The sequence below is a fragment of the Lepus europaeus genome, chromosome 16 (assembly GCF_033115175.1).
Source record: "Lepus europaeus isolate LE1 chromosome 16, mLepTim1.pri, whole genome shotgun sequence".
NCBI classification, from domain to species: domain Eukaryota; kingdom Metazoa; phylum Chordata; class Mammalia; order Lagomorpha; family Leporidae; genus Lepus; species Lepus europaeus.
Genome location: NC_084842.1, coordinates 75,419,918 through 75,441,390, shown reverse-complemented (window position 1 = coordinate 75,441,390; position 21,473 = coordinate 75,419,918). Strand labels below are relative to the sequence as shown.

Below are 21,473 nucleotides of genomic sequence, written 5' to 3'. Positions count from 1 at the left end.
GGGTTTATATTTGAGCTGAAATGAGGGAAGTAGGGTGGCATTTGTGGAGAAGGCATGCTAGGAAAAGGGAGTGGTGTGATTCACTGATGCAAGATTCAGAAACTGGGGTCAACCTGAGGTGTTCTTAGAAAAGCTACACTAGCTTTTCTATTAAGTATCACTAGTTCCCAAGGATAAACTATGTGCTTACTGTGTCACTCAAAGTAAGCTCAAAGACAACCCCTGTGAGTTTTACTGATACACCCACATTCTATATAGCAATAAGTTTCTCCTTCATGTCTACTACATGGTCCTAGATGTGAGACCAGGGCCATGTAATAAATCAGCCTGCTTCTATGTTCCAGTGACCAGCGCAGTGCCTGGTACACAGATCACAATTGAAACTATTTTTAAACAGATGAGTGACTGAATGATTATGTTTAGTAACAGGTATAATGGATATGAAACACAAAGAAAACAATGATATTGACATTATTAAGAATATTCCTAAATCTGTATGTATGAAATATATGAAACTTGTATAACTTAAATAAAATTTTTAAAAAAGAATATCCAATATTTATTGAGTGCTATATGTAGGCATGGTAAAAAGCAGATTTTTAACAAATGTCACTTAATTTCATTCTAATAGTAATGATATGTGGTAACTACTATTATTATCCACATTTTATAAATGACAGACAAAAAGTTCAGAGGGTTCTATATCTTTTCCAAGGTCACACAGTAAGCAAAAGGTAGAGAGATGTGCCCTGACTCTTAATTCAAAGAACATGGTTTTTACAACTACTCCTATGGAGCTTTCATTTTTTCAAAAGAGCTCAGACTTAAGGTTACTTTGTTTTTAAAAACTATTTGATTATTCAATGTTTTGTCCCAGACCTGAAAAACTCATTGGAATGTAACAATCTGAAGGCTAGTTTAATTTGAAAACTTGAAATTTATCTTTAACAAATTCATTAAATAAAAGTTTAAAAACTCAACAAAAAATAACACCAACTTGTTCAAGAGATACTGAAATCTAAAATGAAATTCATTAGCAACCTAAACTGCCTAACCTGATCAACAAGTCCCATGACAAAAACATGTAGATAGCTTAATTTTTATGACTAAGGAATGTCACTTTGTTGTACATACACATGCTAACTCAAATCAATTGTGATTTTGACAAATAATTCCACCAACCCAAAGAGTTAGAATATACTCCTATTATTTCAATAAGAACAAAGGCTCAGAAAATTCAGATAAGTTTCCAAAGTACAATAACTTGCCAACATGAGGCCCATTTTCAGTGGGTTCCTTTATTACCAACTTTAGAACAAGTGTTGAAGCATTATAGCCAAGAGGCCAAATCTAGTCTACTTCTTGTTTTATCATCTTCTAGCTAAGCATTGTTTTACCTTTAAAATAATGACTTAAAAACTTGAAAAAAAAGGTTTTAAGACACATGAAGATTGCATGATATTTAAATGTGAGCATTAATAAGTAAAGCTGTAAGAGAACATGGCTACATGTTTCTTTACATGTTGTCTATAGCTGCTTTTGTGCTACAAGAGTTGAATAGTGGTGAGAGCCTACATGACCAACCACATCTAAAATATTGAATGTAGTCAAAGCTGGCTGCTATTATTCTAGAAAATCTCACCAGGGGCTAAAGAACTCAGTGTTGAGCACATTGCAGAAATCAGGTGTTTGCATTTTCAGATTTATTGCCTAACTCAGTGATTCTCAAAGTGTGTCTCCTGGACCAGAAGCAGCAGGTTCAAGTAAGAATTTATTAGAGATGCAAATTCTCAGATCCTCAACCCAGATCTACTGAAGCAGTTCTGAGAATAGATCCAAACAATCTGTGTTGTTAACAGGCCATATAGTTGATTCTGATGTATTCTAATGTTTAACTGGCCCAACTCAAGGCACCCATCATTCCAACAGAATTACAAAAAAGGCATTCATTGGCTTCTGTTTGTGGGTGAGACACAGACCTGATATTTCACTTATGTTTTTGTATTCCTTATAAGAATCTTAAAGATTAGGATTATTAGTTCCATCTTTCAGAAAAGGGAAACAAAGCTCTGGAAGATTGAGTAATTTGTTTGAAATTATAGAATTAGGACCAATCTGCATTATTTTCTACTCCCCAGCATCTTACTCCACCCGCTCTCTCAGAGAAGAGGAAAAGTACCTCTGTATCCAGGGGGTGCTGATCTGTTCATTAGCTAGATCTTTGTGCTGTCAACATGCAAACACAATCCCTCTGTAACCAGGTATGAACTGAGCAAGAACTTGAACTGGAAACCATAAAATGGACCACAGATTCCCCTACACTACCTAGTACCAGTTACTTGCTTCCTTTCCAATTACAGCCTTACTCTCCTGCTAGTTTTCACTATTTATAAGTATTAAGATACTCAGTCAAAATGCTTTGCTTCTAGACAGCATCTAATCTACATCAACGCACTACTTCCTTAAATCCTCTCCAAAAGACCTAACACAAGCTCAACCCCTCTACTACTTTCTCTTTTTCACCTCCAGTACCTACTTATCAGTCTTAGGTCATCAAGAGATTTCAGGCTACCATGGAAACTTGCAAGTGGCACTAAAGGTCCTCAATTATGGTATAAGTGAAGTGCCCTGTCAATATTACTGTATGAAAGTCAATGATATTTGTCATAATTGTTAGTATCTTGTCTATAACAAGGACCATGGTAAAGAACAAGTTTAATTATACAGACAAGAGAAGGAATAAGGCCATGTCAATTCTTCTTATACTTTTTGTGTTGCTCCAGGAATTTCGCCTTGTGTATCACATCCCTCTGCTTATATAATGTTGCCTTACCCAATGTCCAATGTCTTACATATCATATAAGGGGGCTTCTAATGTTTGTGGGAAATGAAATTGTAAGATAAGTTTATTTTGGTGCAAGAAAATCTGGAAATCCATAAACATAACAAATCTTCAAAACATTCATAGAAAACACATATTATGAGTAAACTATTCATGGATTTCAGAAAAAGTTACACCAAAATAAACTTATCTTTTAATTTCATTTCTCCATGAACTTGTTGAAACATCCCACAGTCGCATAGGCACATTTCCTGCATATTAATCAACTTCTCCTTATGCACAAAAGCCCAGCTGAGAGAGCTTCACCACGAGGTCATCGCTGATCACTTCTATCTCAGCTGCGTGGACTGATTACTTTATAGTATTCATGGGTTTCCTTATATTGATCTTTTTTTACATGTTGTAGTATATGTATTTTTCTCCTTCTTCTAAAACAAATGGGAGTTCCTTAAGAGCAGCATCCATCTTTAATTCATAATAGAGCCTTCAGAGCTAGCAGAGTGCCTGACATATTGTAGACAATCAAGAAACATTTATCCCTTGCAAACTATTGCTGAAAATGGTAAAATGTTGACAATTATTGAAGATGAATGATGGACAATGACAGTGCATTACATCATTTTTACAACATTTTCTATACAGTTTTAGGTGTAAATTTTTCCAAAACAAAAAGTTCAGAGTAATTGAAGGCCTTGCAAAATGTTAAATAAACCTATCAGAATGTTTAAGCTACTATATGTGTAACTATAAACACTGTATGATCCATATTTCATCCTTCCGATAAGAAAAATATTTAAAGCCAAACATCCCCCTGAAATAAAACACAATTAAATTGTTTCAGAATAGCTGCAGGCTATGGATATAATTTTAAATAAAAATTTCTAGCTAAACTAAAGATTGATAATTCACCCAAAGTGCTTTATTGAGAGGGAATTATATAGATTTTTGTCTTTATTATCCCCCCTCTGAATTGCCATAGAAGTATAATTAGTGTCTCTGCTTCTACTGTGTTATTTCTAAATTCATCTTCGCATTCTCTCTGGTTGACTCACCTGACAGTGATCTGTCCTATTTGTTTCTCCAAAAATGAAGACTCTGCACCAACAGCTCTTCACTAGTCAGGGAATAAGTGTGCACCCAGTAACCTCCCTACCACAGCTCCCATTTGAATGTTCTCAAAGCCCTGTCCTACAAACCACACCCAATCCCCTGCCCTTCATCCTGCAAACTGCCCCTGTCCAGGCTTCAAGACACAGCTCCAGATCCTCCCTCAGCCTGAAATTCTCTTTCCCCGGTCTCCAATTTGGAAAATCCTTCTCTAGGTTCAAAGTGCTGTACAACTGTTCTCTCTCCGTCAAGAAGGCCTCTGTGGAGCCCCTTCCAGAAGCACCTTCCTGTGCCTCTACAGGCTGTGGCTTGGGTCTGCGCCCACGTGCTTCCTTGTGTCTTGGTTGGCATTAGTCTCCCCTCCTAGAATGTAGCTGTACAGAGGAAGCTTAAATATGCACCTTCCACTTTCCCACCATCTTAGTCTACATATGAGGAAGACCTTGCACACATTTAGAATTTAACATGACATATATTCAGACTAAACCTCCAAGCGATTAGATTAATCTTGTGGGTATTCTTCCTCATGCTCCTCATTAATGAGTGGATATGTATAAGACCTCAATCATTGTATAAAAATCTCATTACTCATTTTAATCTTCTTTACAAATTGCCTTTGCTTCTTAAATCTTAGATTTCAATTGAAAGAGTTTTCTTTTTTTAAGTAGGAAAATTAGGACTTGTTGAAAACTGAAAACTAATTTATGTGGAAAAATTGTTTCTCTTAACCCTTTTCAATCCATGGCTAATTCTGATCAGCATTAAAGATGAAAATAGTAAGGTAGTACTGCTGCTGCTTAGCACTAACAAAGACCCTCTATTCACACGGACTCAGAAGTATTTTCTAACTTTGTACAGAGTCATGCTGGAGGAAATACTTCATGGTGGCACCACTGAAGCATCACTGATAGGAGAACACAGAGGCTCAACATTGCCTAAATGAAGCTCATGGTTCTGCTCTTGGCCCAGTCTTCATTTTTCCACCAAAAGAATGACTAATGCCCTGATTTATTGCAGTCTATATTATCTGTGTGGTTCAACCTTAGTGAAATGTTTAGTAATGCAGATTGGGAAAAACCTTGTCAGCCTTTTCTATGATTTGCACCAAGAAAGAATGACAATCAAATTGTGGCTTAGTCTTCAGCTACCATTTTTTTTCTGATCATTTACTTATCTGGTGGCCAGAAAGCTTAAATTGTCATAGTATGAGAATATATAGGCAAGAGGCCTTGGCCAGAATTCTCATGGTCTTATTGGGTCTCATTGCTGGCCTCTGCTTAGCCTGGCCATTCATCATCACTGAAAGTCGTGTATGGGCAAAATTCAGAGCAGAAATTAGAAGGCAAAGGACTCAGGAAGCTTCCTTGCATGCTTTTGATCGAGTTCTATTTTTTCATTATTGTATTTATTTATTTGAGAGGCAAAATTACAGACAGAGAAAGGGAGAGACAGAGAGAATGGTCTTCCATTTGCTGGTTCATTTCCCAAATGGCTGCAACCAACAGCCAGAGCTGGGCCAACCCGAAGCCAGGATCCTGGGTGTCCCAGGTAGGTGCAAGGTCCCAGGCACTTGGGCCATCTTCTACTGCTTTCCCAGGCCATAGCAGAGAGCTGGATCAGAAGAGGAGCAGCTGGGACCCAAGCTGGAGCCCATATGGGATGCTGCCACTGCAGGCAGAGGCTTAGCCTACTATGCCACAGCACCTGCCCCTCTAATTCTATTTTTAATCTATGATAACAGTCACTGATATGACTTTGTTTATGTCATATTCTTGGGTCCCATACTTGGTTTGGGATCAAAACTTTGTAGAAATTAAGTGCCTATTCTATGATCTTATTTCTTATTAATGCATTTCCCTTAGATATTTCATACAATGTTAGTGGGCATTCAAAATAACATTGAAAATTTCAGACAATTTCACATGTATGTTTCTTTTATTCTATTTTTATTGTTAGAAAAGAGTAGTGAAGGAAAAATGGTTGGTGATGTAGTAGGACAAACACAGTATAGGATTCAGTCATTTTGATTTTGTCAGTTTTGTTTTATGATTAATCAATTAACTTCTTTGAGTTGAAGTTATTACCTACGTAAAATATGAGAGTTGGTTCCAACCCGAATTTTCTAATTTATATTTCTAAACAAAAAAGAACTGATCCACAGTGAAAGCCGTGGTGCAGTGGGTTAAACTATGACTTGGGACTATCTTGTCCCATACTGGGGTATTGATTTAAGTCAAACTACTCTGCTTCTGATCCAGCTTTCAGCTAATGTGCCTAGCAAAGCAGAAGATGAAGGCCCAGGTACTTGGGGTATCTGTCAGTCACATGGGAGACCTGAACTGAGGTCCGTGCTCCTGGTTTCATACTGGACCAGTCCAAGCTGATGTGGACATTTGGAAAATGAACCAGCAGATGGCAGATTCTCTCTTTCTCTGTCTCTCTCTCTGTCTCTCTCTCTATGTGTGTGTGTGTGTGTGATTTGCTTTCTGTAACTTTGACTTTCAAATAAATAAATGCATCTCTTACCTTATACATGGTGGTCATCTGCATCCTTGTATTTTAGCACAATTGGGTCTTCTGATTGAACTCAGTGTGTGAAAGTTCCCATCTCTCTGGAAATTTCACATATTGTCTATTAGTATGTAGCGTATCTATATGTGTGTATAAGCAGAAAAATATATTTGGATGTGGTTGCAGATATGGATATGATGTAGGTATCTATCCCAAAGACGACGCTTCAGACCAGCTCAAATTCTATGATTACTGTTGTGGTGTGGGGGTGGAGATTAGGTTTATGATTCTATTTTTCATATAACTGGAATGCAAATGTGAGTTTTCAACATAAAAACCTTTGAGTTTAAGTGACATAAAATAAAGCTTAGGCAATAAAAATTGAGTCATGTCAGGGCTGGTGAGTTTGGGACTTTTGACTTTCAATTTATGTGTCATGACTGTTGGCGAGAAAATGACTATATGGTATCTCAGAGTGCAGAGAAAGTTGACTTCTCAAAGAATTCCCTGGCTCTGAAATGAAGCCATCTGGAGCACAGTGCATTCAAGCTGGGGACTACGGCTCAACTAAGTCCAAAGAACAAAACCCAACATGCCAACATGTTTGGAAACACTATTGATAGAAATGGAATTTATCTTATCTGTATTTTATTAGGGTACCAGCATTAGTGCATTGATGAAGAAGTGTTGAGATAACACGAGTTTGTTTTGTAACACTTGGACAAGTTTGTTTATACATTGCTTTTCTTCCAGGGGATAAAGAAAATCACTGTGTAATATGGAGGGAAAAAAAACTCATTTTTGAGGTTTTATTTAATCTCATTACATTATTATTTTCACTGTGCCAAATCAGAACTTGTCATAGATTGAAAATACTTAAAAGAGATATAAAAACATGAGAACTTTTATGTTCTTATGTTTGTCTGAATAGTTAGAACCTAGTGAACCTTCTTCATAGAAAAAATAACTTCCTGAATATAACACAGAGTGACTATCATTCACACAATCACAGAAACAACCTATATACCAGATGTGTCTGGGATGATGTCATTTTAGCTAGCAGGTTCTACCTCCTGTAGTTATATTACAAGAAGCATGGCCAGGTTTAAATATTTCCATCTTTCCATACTATATGTCATATGAGAAGTAAAGAGTACAACTAGTCAATAAAAAAATCCTTATCTTGAAGGGATATTAGTATCTGAGGGACTCCATTCTTTTTCTTAAGAAGAAAGCAGAGCTTAGATGTAGAACAGACATCAAATGATTTAGTTAAGTAATTCAAAATATATTATTTTAGTAGAGATATTATTTCATGAAGAATATGTACATATGTGTGCTTCTATCATATGTGTATACATACATACACATATGATGGTACTTCAGAAGGTTCATGAAAAATGGAATTAGATGTTTATTTGTTGCAAAAGTTTTGAAATCCTCGCATACCAAAGATCTTCAGAAAGGTCATGGACATGCATATTACTAAAATAATTCTCCATAAATTTCAAAAAAATTTTCACCAAAATAAACTTCTTTGAATTCCAGTTTTCCATGAATTGTTTGATGCATCTACTCACATGTGCATATACATATTTATATTAAGATTGTTAGAAGAAATTTCATCAACTTTTTAAAAATTCTCCAATCTTTAAATAACAGAATTGATTTTAACAAGCAAAAGTACAATTTATATTGTATGGATAAGATACGTACTGGTAGCAGCAGTTCTGTCCTAACTGTGTGTTTAAGTTCCTAAGAAAGAGAAACCAGCAAAGTGGCTCATTGGGAAATGTAAATGAAACATTTTTGCAAATTAAGTGTTGAGAGCGCATTTTTGCTGAGCACCCATTAACTCAATTTATACCAAAAGCTTATGCATTTATATCATAATCAACAACCCAGCCATACCCCACACCTCCTAACTAATGAGGCACACACAAATATTTCTCTTGCAAATCAAGATGTTCTCCCAGAGCCTGCGATTGCTAACGACATTAAGGCGTGGTAGCCAATGTGAACTTGACAGTCCCAAACCAACCTGTATTATCACCTCACAGCAGAGGCCTCACTTCCCACCTTGGAAATCTAATTAACCCACAAGACACATGCACCTCAGTAGACTTCTAATAGAACGAGAATGGTACTGTATCCCTTCCCTCAACTATCTGGGTAGATAGAAACGAACTGTCCAGTCCATAAGGTGCTCTATGCCAAGCATGCATATGTCCCAACTTTTACTCGGGGCATTAAGCTTTCTCAACTTCTGCAGCTTCTGCATCGAATTCTGAACCAGACCTGACCCACGGCACAGACTGGAAGCGACCACTTTACCTTCTGAAAAATCAATCAGTCCCAGCAAATGAAGCAGCTTCAGAGACGCACATATAATCACAACAATACCCACTGTTTGCAGTCCTTCGGACTCCCACTCGAGAGTCAACATCCTCTAAGCAGGCAGAGCATCCCAGCCTCCGGACCCCTTCGGAGCGGAGGGAGTTAATTAGAGACTCCAGCAACGTCTGGCTTGCAACAAAGACTTGCAAGGGGGAAAAGTGAGCGGCTCCTCCTGGCAGACTCACAGTGCGAAGCCGGCGGCCCCCCGGAGTGAGGACAGACCTGGGCCAAGGTCCAGCCTCTCATGCTGATCCTGGCATTTGCCTGGCTGGGCTCCCCCCAAACCACAGTGCACCGCCAGCCAGCCTCTCGGCTCTGTGCTGCGACCGCGGATACTTTGACTTCAGAGCTGCGAGGGAAGCATCAGTTGGCAAACTGGAGAATTTGCAGGGTCGGTGGAGACCAGGGACACTCCCAGCAAACTTGCCTCGAGCGCGCAGCGCGCTCCACGCGCTGAGGACGCCAGGCTGGGCAGGGCTGTGCGCTAGTTTTGCTGCCTGGGAAGCCTGTGCATGTCCCCTTTTTGCCACAGCAGCTGCTCTCTCCTCTCCTCCCAGAGCCTCCTCCGGGAGACAGCTCAGCCCCCTCTCTAGATGCTAGAGAGAAAAAAAATCAGTGCTACCGGCTGACGCCTGCAGTCCCTTTCAGAAAGCCCCTGGGAGAGCCCTTGGGCAGCTTTTCTAGGGAGAAAAGTGTGGGAGCAAAATATTTGGGGACAGTCAAGAGGGAGCCCCCGAGCTGCCTCCATGCACTGGTTGCTCATGGGACGTCACTGATCCAACGGGAGAGTGATTCAGACTTTCTAGTGAATATATTTCCAAGCGTGGATATTGGGAAGCCCAGAGAAAACCTTGTAAGGATTTGATTTCCAGTGACTGCCACCTGTGGGGTGGGGGGCCACAGCCTGCTCATCTAGCCTCAGCCACTCTCACACCGGTTTCCCAGGCTTCCCTGATGATAAGCATCACCCTGAAGTGCTTGTTAAAAACACTCTTTGTGGCAGGGTGGGTGCTTGGCTTAGCAGCTGAAGTGTTAACATACCTGTGTCCCAAACAGGAATGTCTGGACTCAAGCCTGTTCTAGCTTCCTGATAATGCATACCCTGGGAGGCAGCAGGTGATGGCTCAAGCGCTTCAGTTACTGCCACTCACGTGGGAGACCTGGCCTGAGTTCCAGGCTCCTGGCTTTGGCCTGAACCAGTTGTTGCTGTTGTGGCCCTTTGGGGAGTGAACTGGCAGAACTCTCTCTCTCTCTCTCTCTGTATGTGTGTGTGTGTGTGTGTGTATGCGTGCCTTTCAAATAAATAAAATTAAATCATTTTGAAATCAGGTGATTTTTATCAACAGGGAAGCAGGGGTAGTGCTGGTCCCAAGGTGCCATCACTTGCTTTATTCTAACGCCATCCAGCAGGAGGCAGCTTCATGGAAATGATTGTGGATTCTGGACTATGCTAGGACCACACTGGCTTAATCACTGTGTCAGTTTTATCCACCCTGTTCAAGCCCAGGCTGATAATGGACATGAAGAGGCTCAGTGTGGCCCCTGGATGTATGTGAACTCATTCATATGAGACACACCTCCTACGGGCAGCATCATATTCAAGTTCTGCTTTTTCCTTGCTGTGTGATCTTCTACAAGACATGTAGACTTCTCTGAAGTCAGGGTTATAATCCTTCATTTAAAGTCTTCCATTTAAAGGGAATTAGGAGAGTTAAATGAGCTTATAATTGTAGCTAATATTTACTGACCACTTATTAAGTGCTCATCAATGTTATCGTGATGTATCAACAATAAACTCATGCCCAGAACTCTGTGTGGGAGATATTATAAGCATTTTCATTTTTAGAGGCAGGAAACCAAAACATAAAAGGATTAACTTACTTGCCAAGCAGTGGACATAGTACCTAGAAGCCAAAAGGCATTCATTCCTTCAGTTTTTCCTTACTAATATTAAAAGCTGCTACTACTAGCTGTGAATGGCACACGAATGCTACCAGGACAAATCATACCCATCCCTAGCATTTAGTGGGGGAAGCAGACATGATGTGGGATGTGACCAATAAGTTCACCAGCTCCTGAATAGACACCTCTGCAGAGAACAGGAGCACAGGAGAGAGAAAGGCTACTTCATGCAGGGAAGGATGTGTGGTGGTGAAAGGAGGGAGACTTTAGGGAGGAAGGTACCATGCATAACAGTGGCTTTTGTCATTACTAGAAGTAGTATGTTAGAGTCAAGTTTGGGGTAGATAGATAGGTTCTGTCCCTTGCTTAGTGTGTCACCTTGGAGAAAGTGTCCCATATTTGAGTCTGTTTTCCTAGTTTTAAATGGGAATTCTACCCTCTCCTTCTCATCATTATCTGAAACTTGGTTCAGAATATAGAAATGGGAGCCCAGTCTAGGGTGTGTCCTATTCAGTAAGTGGTAGTTGTAGGATTATAATGGAAATGCCACCTCTTTGGAGTTTCTGCAGGGTCCCCTTGGATGGAGTGTCTTTGCTGTTCCCTAGTCCTGCTCCAAGGTCTGGTTTCACTCTTTTTACCATGGAGGTTGTTTGATCACCCTAGCCCATAGAATTGTGTTTCTCCTCTGGGCACTAAGAAATTACTTGGGTTGCCAAGCTAACCCTTTTCATTTTGGATAATATGTTTACGGGAGGCACCTTTGTATCTATCCATAGAACCGTCCACTTTGTATCTATCCATAGAACCGCCCATACATCCAAACATTCTGTTTGCAGTTATGTCAGCAAGCCAGTGAGGGAAAAGCAGGTCTTAGTAGTTGGAAGGAAAATAAACACTGTAACAATTATCTGGAATTTCCACCAATGTTTAACTACAGTAAATTAAAAGTTTAAAAAAATAGAAATTAATTAGGTCAAGTCAGATATAACTGTGTCTCTTAATCCTGTATAATATCATATTGTGGGAAAGAACTAAGGTACAGAGAGTTTAAATGACTTGCTAAAGGTCACAGAGCCAGTAATCCAGAATTCAAACACTTCTTTGTCTGGCTCTCAAATTCATGCTTGTACATATAAACCCCTCAGCAGATTTCAACAAAACGTTTGTCTGCTATCTCTTGATATATAGAGTTAGGCAAAGCATTTAAAATGGCCACATCTCATTTTCTAGGAAAGAAGCCTGCACCATTCTGGAAATTCACATAAATACCTATGGATATGCTTTTACTGATTGCAGGCAGATTCCTTTTCAGGTCAACTTCATTTGCAGTTTTAGGATCCACTAGATGAGTGTCTTGGAGTCCCAGTCTTCCCTCTTGACATTAGCTACCATTAGGACATGGATTTCTGAGCTCTTTCTGTTAGGTCCAGTTACAGGATGCCTTGGCTCTCAAGGATGGCAGGAGATCTTTCACATGCATGCTCCACAGTGGGATTTTGTAAAGTAATAGCACAATCGAAAGAGTGTCATAGACATCAGCATTTTACTGCAGCAGGTTAAGACACTTGCAACATCAGCATCCCATACTGGATTGCCAGTTGGAGTCCTGGATGCTCTACGCCAATCTAACTCCCTGCTAATGCAGCTGGGAAGGCAGTGGGTGAATGCCCAGGTTTTTGAGTTTCTGCCGACCATATGGGAGACCCACATGGAATTCCTGGCTCCTGGCTTTGGCCTGGCTCAGTCTGGTCATTTAGGTAATGAACCATCATAAGTAAGATCTATTTATATCTCTCTGTGTCTCTGTCTCTCTGTCTCTATTTCTGTCTCTTCTCTGTCTCTACTTCTACACTCTGCCTTTTGAATAAAAAATAAATATACATCTTTTTAAAAAGTTTTATATTTCTTCAGAAAAGTCTAATAAAGCAGGGAAAATCTGGGGAAAGAGGTTTTCTAGGGCTATCCTGGGAAAGAATAGTTGACTGCCTATTGTTTTAAAAGTATCTCCAGATGATGGCTGAATCCACAACCATTTGACTACGTACACTGTTAGCCCCAACCCAGTTTGTCATATTAAAATATGCCCCAGCTTTTTTTTTTTTTTTTTTGACAGGCAGAGTGGATAGTGAGAGAGAGAGAGAGACAGAGAGAAAGGTCTTCCTTTTTGCCGTTGGTTCACCCTCCAATGGCCGCTGTGGCCGGCGCATCATGCTGATCTGAAGCCAGGAGCCAGGTGCTTCTCCTGGTCTCCCATGCGGGTGCAGGGCCCAAGCACTTGGGCCATCCTCCACTGCCTTCCCGGGCCATAGCAGAGAGCTGGCCTGGAAGAGGGGCAACCGGGACAGAATCCGGTGCCCTGACTGGGACTAGAACCCAGTGTGCCGGCGCTGCAAGGCGGAGGATTAGCCTGTTAAGCCACAGCGCCGGCCTTAAATATGCCCCAGCTTTCTGCCTCATCGCCATGTACGTGTCCTTCTTCACATTATAATGAGTGGTGAGCAGATGTCTTTCATATCAAAGAAAACGAAGAGCAAAATAATCACTAACATTTCCTATATACTGACTCTGAAACAAGCACCATACCAAGCACTTTATATGCTTAGATTAGTTTGATCTCATTCTAAACCACCAAGTTCAGTGTTAGCACTATTTCCAAGATGAAGTTAATCCATGAGGCATTGGGATTGATACTTTTGTAAATTCATATTCAATGTAGGGGAAAACCAGGATTTATTTCTGACTTATTCCTGAAATTATAGCAGCCATAATTTATGGAGAAGTTATACATTTCATACGTTATTTTAAAATCTTTACAGATATTAACTAAATGAATCATTTCAGAGTTCCATGAGACCTAAATTATTTCAGGGAGAAAATTATGGCTTCAGAAGATGAACCAATTTGAGATCTCAGGAAACCGAGGTAGCAGTGGGCATAGCTGGGATTTGAACTTAGGTGTCCCGAGTACTAAATCCTACACATTTCACCCCTTACTATTTCACTCCCAGACTTCTCTGAACTATGTTGAATGTTTTTGGTTGTTGTTGACTGGGGCTTTGGTTAGGGACTGTGAATGGACAATATTCACAACTCTTAGGAAGTAAAAATCTTACTTCTAGGAGATATGCCAAAGCTAATTGACCAGGCTGAGAATGAGAGAGGTCAGTGACAAGACTTTCAATTTTCTGACCACAATCGATTGTGATCCGTTAAATCATATCAAGAGAAATGATGTATCTAAATCCTGGTAGTGATCATTTCCTCCCCTGTCATTGTAGCTTTGTTTCAGATTTCAGGTGATAGTCTCTGGCTAAGTAATATTCCTCAGTGTGGCCTTTGGCCTGTTAGACTAGACTGATTGTTGTGACACCTGCGTTCCTTATTTGAGTGCATGGGTTAAATCTTGGTTCTCCTCCCAACTCTAGCTTCCTGCTGATACACATTTTGTGAAGTATATCATAGCTCAAGTGGTTGGGTACCTGTCCACCAGGTGGGAGACCTGGAATGAGTTCCTGACTTTGGCCTGTTCCAACCCTGTCCATTGCATGCACTTGGGAAGTGACCCAGTGGAGAAGAGTTCAGCATGAGGGGATCCTCAGAAAGTTCCACTGAAGAGAGAAGCCTAATCAAGTCAGCCCAGGAGTCATGCCAGGAGCGACTTTGCCTGGATCACACATGTGCACACACGAAGGCAGCATTTGTGACAGTGATAAGCCTAGATGGAGGCCTCCTCAGCAGGACAGAAAAATCATATTACACAGTTGCTGAAAGAGGGCTTTTTATATCAAGGCTTGATGGAGCAAATAACAAAGACAGGATCTCTGAGTGACTTTTAATGACTCTTCTGATTTTAAGATTTTCTCACAAAAAAAATTAAAGCTATTTAGCATTGGGTAACCTCTTTTCTATCCCCATGCTACTACCACCCCAAAGTAGAGTGCCTCTCTGTATTGGGGTTCTCAATTACTTTGAGAAGATCCTTAAATGTTTTTCAGATGAACTTTCTGTTCAAATATGATAGGACTCAAATTCTCTCACTTGGCACTTAACTTCAGGTCTCACTCTCAAAGTTTACTAAATAGATCTTAAATGAATTTCTGTAAAAAATATATATACATGGATGTCCATCAAAGAATTACACATTGCACACTCTTCCGTTTTGAATATCATCTTGAATCCATAGGTGGTTTAGATTTTACATAGAGAATTGAGAGGAAAAATGTCTTCCAACCTAAGATGCTTCAGGCAGTATTGTTTTAGTCTATGTTGAAAGTATGAGAGTTTTCAAAAAGCTAGTAAAAAGTACATATTTTAACAAAATTGTACAGGGATTTCATTTTTGCACCAAAGATAAACTAATATTTTAATTCTCTTTTTCCATCAACTTGATGGAGTGTCATTGTCACTCTCATACACAGTTTGTGATCTTAATATAAACAAATTAGCAGATTATGTGGAAGTACATCAAGACAGTTTCCATTAGAAAATGATTTATGACTTTTTTTAACCTTCTCAATTTTCCTCTTCCTGTCCTTTGTAGACTGAACTCAATGGGTTCTTAGTTTCACCAAGCTATTCCAAATTACACTTTCCAGCTGTATTGTCATATCACGTTTGATGTGGTCCCTTTAAAAAAAATCTTCCTTGTCTATCATCCTAAGGTGGCTTAGGGCAGTGATTCTTCAGGATAACAATAATTAAAATGAAAAATAATGCCTGCAATTAAAAGAAATGTTTTTATTTATGGCATTGTAATTAGCATTATAATATTTAGTCTTAATCCTGCACATATAATATGCTGAGTGCATTACTCAAACTGCCTCATTGAATGGTCAGAACTAGCCAGTAGGATAACTAACATTAGTAACACTACTGTATAGATGAGGAGTCTGAGATGCAAAATCCTAGGTCGCTTGCCCAGCATTATATGCTAGAGCTTCCGGAATTCTCATTCAAGATTCAGTATTCTTAATGTTCCAGGGGTGGTAAATATGAAGATCACCCTTTTGTTTTATTTTGTTAAGAATAATTATTTAATTAATTAGTCCAAGGGTCAGAGATACAGGGAGGTAAAGTCAGAAAGAGATGGAAAGAGAGACAGAGAGAGATCTCCCATCTGCTAGTTTAATTCCCCGTGCCCACAAGACTTGGGGCTGGCCCATGCTGATGCAAGGAGACTGCAACTCAATCCAGGTCTTCCATATGTGTGGCAGAGACCCAATTACTCAAGTCATTAACTACTGCCTCCTAGGGTACACATAACTAGGAAACTAAAACAAGGAGCAGAACTGGGATTCAAGCCAGGCACTATGGATTGAAAAGCATGTCTCTCAGGCATATCTTAATCACTATGCCAAACACATGTCTACTCTTCCAAAACAACTGTTTTTTTTTTTTTTTTTTTTGGTTATGTGACCTCAACACACAAAGAGAAATAAGATATAAAATGCAAATGATCTCAAGAAAGGTATGTGGCTTTAACCTCATACTGAAATATAAATTTTTAGGACCAAGAACTTTCCTAGGAACAAAGAGAACAATGATAAAAAGATAAATGAGATAAAAGAAGAAGCCTGGGCTAGAAAATGAGAAGTGAGAAATGTTGAAGACTGAAGGAAGACAGGAAGAAAAAGTACAAAGAAGAGATGAGAGAGAGGAAACAGGAATCCTCTACCCCAGATATCGTGAGATTCAGGAATGCAAAGATGAATTGGATCTGTTTTCTACTCATGAGACACCCAAGACTGTCATAGAGATGTGGTCTGAAACACGAATCAAAGAGGGCTGTAGGGAAGGGATGGGTGAGGGCGTCTTTCTCCTTGAATTAGTCCTGCCTCCCTGCTACAGTCTCTGGGGCCCTTATAATTAGACAAGTATGTCTTCAACTTGACTTTCACAGCTGCAGCTGAAGATGACCTTGGAAACTAAGCAGGTGGTTTTCAAAGCATGAAGAATGGCATTCCCATGGGTGGTGCACTGGTCATGGCTGGCCCTGGCCCTTCCTACTAGGTCTCATCACAGGCCCCATGTGCCTTGCCATTCACTTGTGCCAGGGCTTGCATCCCATCAATTTGTGATTCTTTCAGATCTCAGCCACGGGATTCCCGGAGACACACTTGTGTCCTCTCAGAGCTGCATCGGCTCCTTTTGTGAATCACAGAAGCACTTTAGAAACTGAACTCAACAGGTTTAAAGTCAATGCATTCCATGTCTCCAGGGACACTGAATGCTTATCTTGACCACACGTTTTTTTTATGAAGAGTTATAAGACTATATTGAAAGAGTATTTTGTATAGTCCTCAAGATTCTTTACCTAAAACACTTCTAAATCCCTTCTTTCCCCTTACAGTTGGTTTCTCTCTCTCTCTCTCTCTCTCTCTCTCTCACACACACACACACACACTCTCTCTCTCTCTCTCTCCTCTCTCTCTCCTCTCTCTCTCTCTCTCTCTCACACACACACACACACACTCTCTCTCTCTCCTCTCTCTCCTCTCTCTCCTCTCTCTCTCTCTCTCTCTCTCTCTCTCACACACACACACACACACACACACAATTATAAGAATTATTGCTTTTACCTGCAAGGTCAGAACATGTGAGACCCTGGTGAGTACAGAAATCCCCCTTTGCCCCCATTTGATGAGTAATGAACAAAGCCCAGTAAATATTCAGGCAATTTCCACTAGGATGAATGGTGTGGGGCATTCTCTAAACTTACTGAAACAACTGGCCCAAGTGAGACAGCAACGGGACATAGCTAATTCTTCAGTGCAGTGCTAATGGGAAATGAAGATGTCTATATAACAGCTATGATACAAGCAGGAACGGAATAGAAGAGAAAGCGCTCTCATAGAAGATCAGAAAAATCTCCTAAGTAAGCTCTGATACAGAGCTATGGAGGGCTTGAAAGGGAATTATTCCCCTATGGGGCATGACATGCTTCCCAAACTCAGTCAACACTGTTGTAGCTTATCACCCAGAGGTTGCTTCTTTTATATCAGTGTATCTGCTACATAAAATGCTGAAATAAGTTTGGATTGGTTTCCTATGGTTGCTGTCAGAAACTGTTGTAAACTTGCTGGCTTAGAACAGCACAAATTTGTTATCTTATAGCTCTGAAGATCAGAAGTCGGAAATGAATGGTACTTGCCTAAAATCAAACTGTTTATAGGACTGTATTACTTTTGGAGTTTCTAGGACAGAATTCCTTTTTCCTTTTGCCTCTTCTAGAATCACGAGGCTGCCTGAATATCTTGGCTTGTGGTTTCATCCATTGTCAATGCCAGCAGCAAAGTTGAGCCTCTCACATCCATCACTCTAACACTCTTCTGCCTCCCTCTTTCACTTATCCTAGTGATTATATCGGGTCCACCTTAATAATCCAGGACACTCACCCTATTTTTTAGAGATTTATTTATTTGAAAGGCCATGCAAAAGAGAAAGGAAGAGGGAAAGAGAAAGAGAGAAGGAGCAGGAGAGGCAGACTCAGAGATCCACATTCACAAATGCCTGCAGTTCTAGCCAGGGTGGGGCCAGCCTGTAGCCAGGAACTCCATCTTGGTCTCACAAATGGGTGGCAAAAGCCCAAATAATTGAGCCACTTTCCCTTGCTCTCTGAGGTATACTAGCAAGAAGCTGAATCAGAAACAGAGTATCCAGGACTTGAACTTGCACTCCAATATGAGACGCTGGTGTCTCAAGCGACATCATAACCTGCTATGCCATGAAGGCAGCCCACAAACCTTTCTATCTTAAGGTCAGTAGAATAGTGATTGGATTGTAATTTTGTCTGTAACCTTAATTATTCTTTAACGTGTAACCCAAAATATCCACAAATTCCTAGGATAATGGGGGTCATTATTCTGCCAGCCCTACCATAGTAACATATTAATTATTTTTAAGAAAAAACATTTTAAATAAAAAAGAAAAATACTAGAACCTACAAAGATAGACTCTACATTAGAGTCAGTTATGATAAATGTGCATGAGTATGTGTGTGTGTGTGTGTGTGTTAAAGTACAGAAAAGAAACCTTGTCTTTGAGGAGGGAAGTCCAAGATTAATTAACATTTCTGTCTTTGAACTTTGATTTTCACAAAGAAAGGACTCTGAGGAAGTATCCTTCAAAGGAACACTAAACAATTTAGAAAGTATAAGCTAATGATGACACTGAGGATGGTTCAGTGGTCAGAAACAACTCTATGTGAGCCAAGGATGAACTAGAAGCTGCAGGGCTAGAATCTTGGAGGATGCAGAACTGGGAGAGTGCTCCTCAGTGCCCGCATTGCCAGAATTTCTGGGAGGATCACAAAAGGTGGTGGAGGAGCTGGCACTCAGGAATGGAGAAAGGGCTCTTGCAGGTAACACGCGAAAGAATGGACTCAGACATCCTCGGGTGGGTACAACCAGACGGGAACGAAGTTCTCCAGTTAGCAAGATTTCATTTTTAGTTAAAGTGTGCAATCCTCTGAACATGAGAGTCATAGACCATGACGTTCTGCAAGATAGTTCATGGCAGTTGAAAAACACAACACAACATAAAACAAAAACAAAACAAAGGGGAAATGAGAGATTTTACCCTTTGAAGATCCATTAGACACTTTCTCCTAAGGGTGCTTGGACTAAAAATCATTTCCTTTCTGCACCTATATCTACTCATGATGTTACCTATAGGAGAGGTCCTCGAAATTTCAGGGAGAATGTATATTATAAAACAAACCTACATATGGACTTCAGATACACTTTCAGTATTTATTGGAGAGGCAGAGAGGCAAAACTTTTCTGCAGCAAAATATATCTTTATTATAATTTAATTTTCCACAAACTTCATGAAACACCTTTGTCTTTTTATTTGCAACAGCTTTATCCCAATCATTACAACAGTCCATTTTAAACATGAGAAAATTGAGGCTATGAAAGTTTGCCTTATTTAAGGCCAAAAATATCAAGAAAACTGGGTTTTAAAAACAGGTAGTACTATCTGGCCTCGTGGTGTGAGTTAAGCTGCTTCCTGCAATACAAGATCCCATATAAGAGCACAAGTTGGAATCCCAGTTGCCCTGATTCCTGTCTAGCTCCCTGCTAATGTCCATGGGAAAGTATTGAACATGACCCAAGTACTTGGACCCCCTGTATCCCTTGTGGGAGACCTGAATCGAGTTCTAGGCTCCTGGCTTCATCCTGGCCCAACCCAATCATCATAGCCACTTGTGGAGTAAACTAGCAGATGGAAGATGTCTTCAGAGCAGTGCTAATGGGATGTTTTTCTGTCTCTACCCCTCTGTTACTCTGCCTTTCAAAGAAATAAAGTAATCCTTTTAAACAGTAAATAAATTTAAAAAACAGGTAATCTGACTTCATGTCTTGATTGGCATGTCTTTCTTTTCTAGTACTTACAAAAAGCCATTTTCCATGTTAGGTGTTGTGGAAAGTGTTTTTCTATTGGTAGCTTATAAAGTGGGAATAATACAAGCACTCACCCCAGAATGTTGTCAGGAGCAACAAATGTGACAGTGCAGTTGAAGCACTCGGGAAAATGCTCTATTTATAAGAGTAATTATTTCTTCAGCAGCCATCTCTCTGGTATTTCTATTGTGGTGCCCATTTGCCAAGCCCATTTACCAAATTAAGGAACTGGGATTGGGAATGGGTACTTCATTTCTTGCAAAGCTGTTACGTGGAAGTGGCAGAGGAAACCCGAAACCCGCTTTTTTTTTTTTTTTTTCCAATGAGAGCCTTTTCTTGTGTGAACAAGCCAGATTTGAGTAGTTTCACAGGTTTTAAGAAAGCCAGCCACTCTCAGTCCTCAGTTCATCCTCGGCATTCCATCAAAACACAACCTAAAGTAACTGAGCTGTGTAATTGCGTTATCAGTTTGGAAAGATCCCCAGATTTCAGTCACCAGAGCTTAGTAAACACTTTATCTGAGGACTTGGAGCTTCCTATGATTTCCATCTCACTTCATTCTTGCATTTATTCATTGTTAAAGATGTTGATACTGACTGCATACCATGCAAAACACGCAAGGGATTGTGAGGGATAAATACAATGAAAAAACTTACATTCTGGGTAGGGAAGTAAGAAATACATGTAAATTGCTGAATCCGAGGAACAATAGTGGAGTCCATGAGGGAGTGAACTTATGAAGTAGGATTTCAGAGGTGGGCAAGGAGTTGCAAAGGAGGAACTTGAGGTCCATCAAAGAATGCTTCATGGAATCTGACCAAGAAGAGCAGTTCACTCATTCCTTTAATGAGTCAATCAACAACACTTCCTGAGTGTTCACTATATGCTAGACTATGTCACACCCCAAATACAATCAGTTCAACAAATCCTGTTGACTCCACTCCTGAAACCCAGTTTCTAGCTGACTGATTCACCAACCCTGCTAACACAAACCTAGGCCTGTGCCACCATGCAGCATGGTCCCAGCTGCGTTCACCCCCATGCTGAGTTTTCTACCATACCTCTAGAGTCTACTTTTTACACAATGGCCAATTATATTTCATATAACTTCCTTACTTATTGCTCTCTTATAGCTGTTTATTATATAGGAGTTGACATTCAAACTCCTCAAGGTATTTTGGGCTCTCTTTGAAATCAGTTCAGACTAATATCAACCTCCTCCATCCCCCTAGTAATGGCACTCTCTACACATGGTCTTTTAATTTTTTAGATAAATCAAGATTCATCTTTCCTATACTCCTTGTGCTTTA

At 40.0% G+C, this 21,473-nt stretch overlaps 1 protein-coding gene across 1 annotated transcript in view; it reads right to left on the bottom strand.

Annotated features, from left to right (window-relative positions):
• Positions 1–8,906, bottom strand: part of KCNIP4 (potassium voltage-gated channel interacting protein 4) — a 262,017-nt gene extending 253,111 nt beyond the window's left edge. The window contains exon 1 of the mRNA XM_062212806.1: positions 8,795–8,906. Coding sequence (XP_062068790.1) covers positions 8,795–8,906 — 112 coding nt within the window. The remainder of the gene's footprint in view (positions 1–8,794) is intronic.
• Between the last annotated feature and the right edge of the window lie 12,567 nt (positions 8,907–21,473).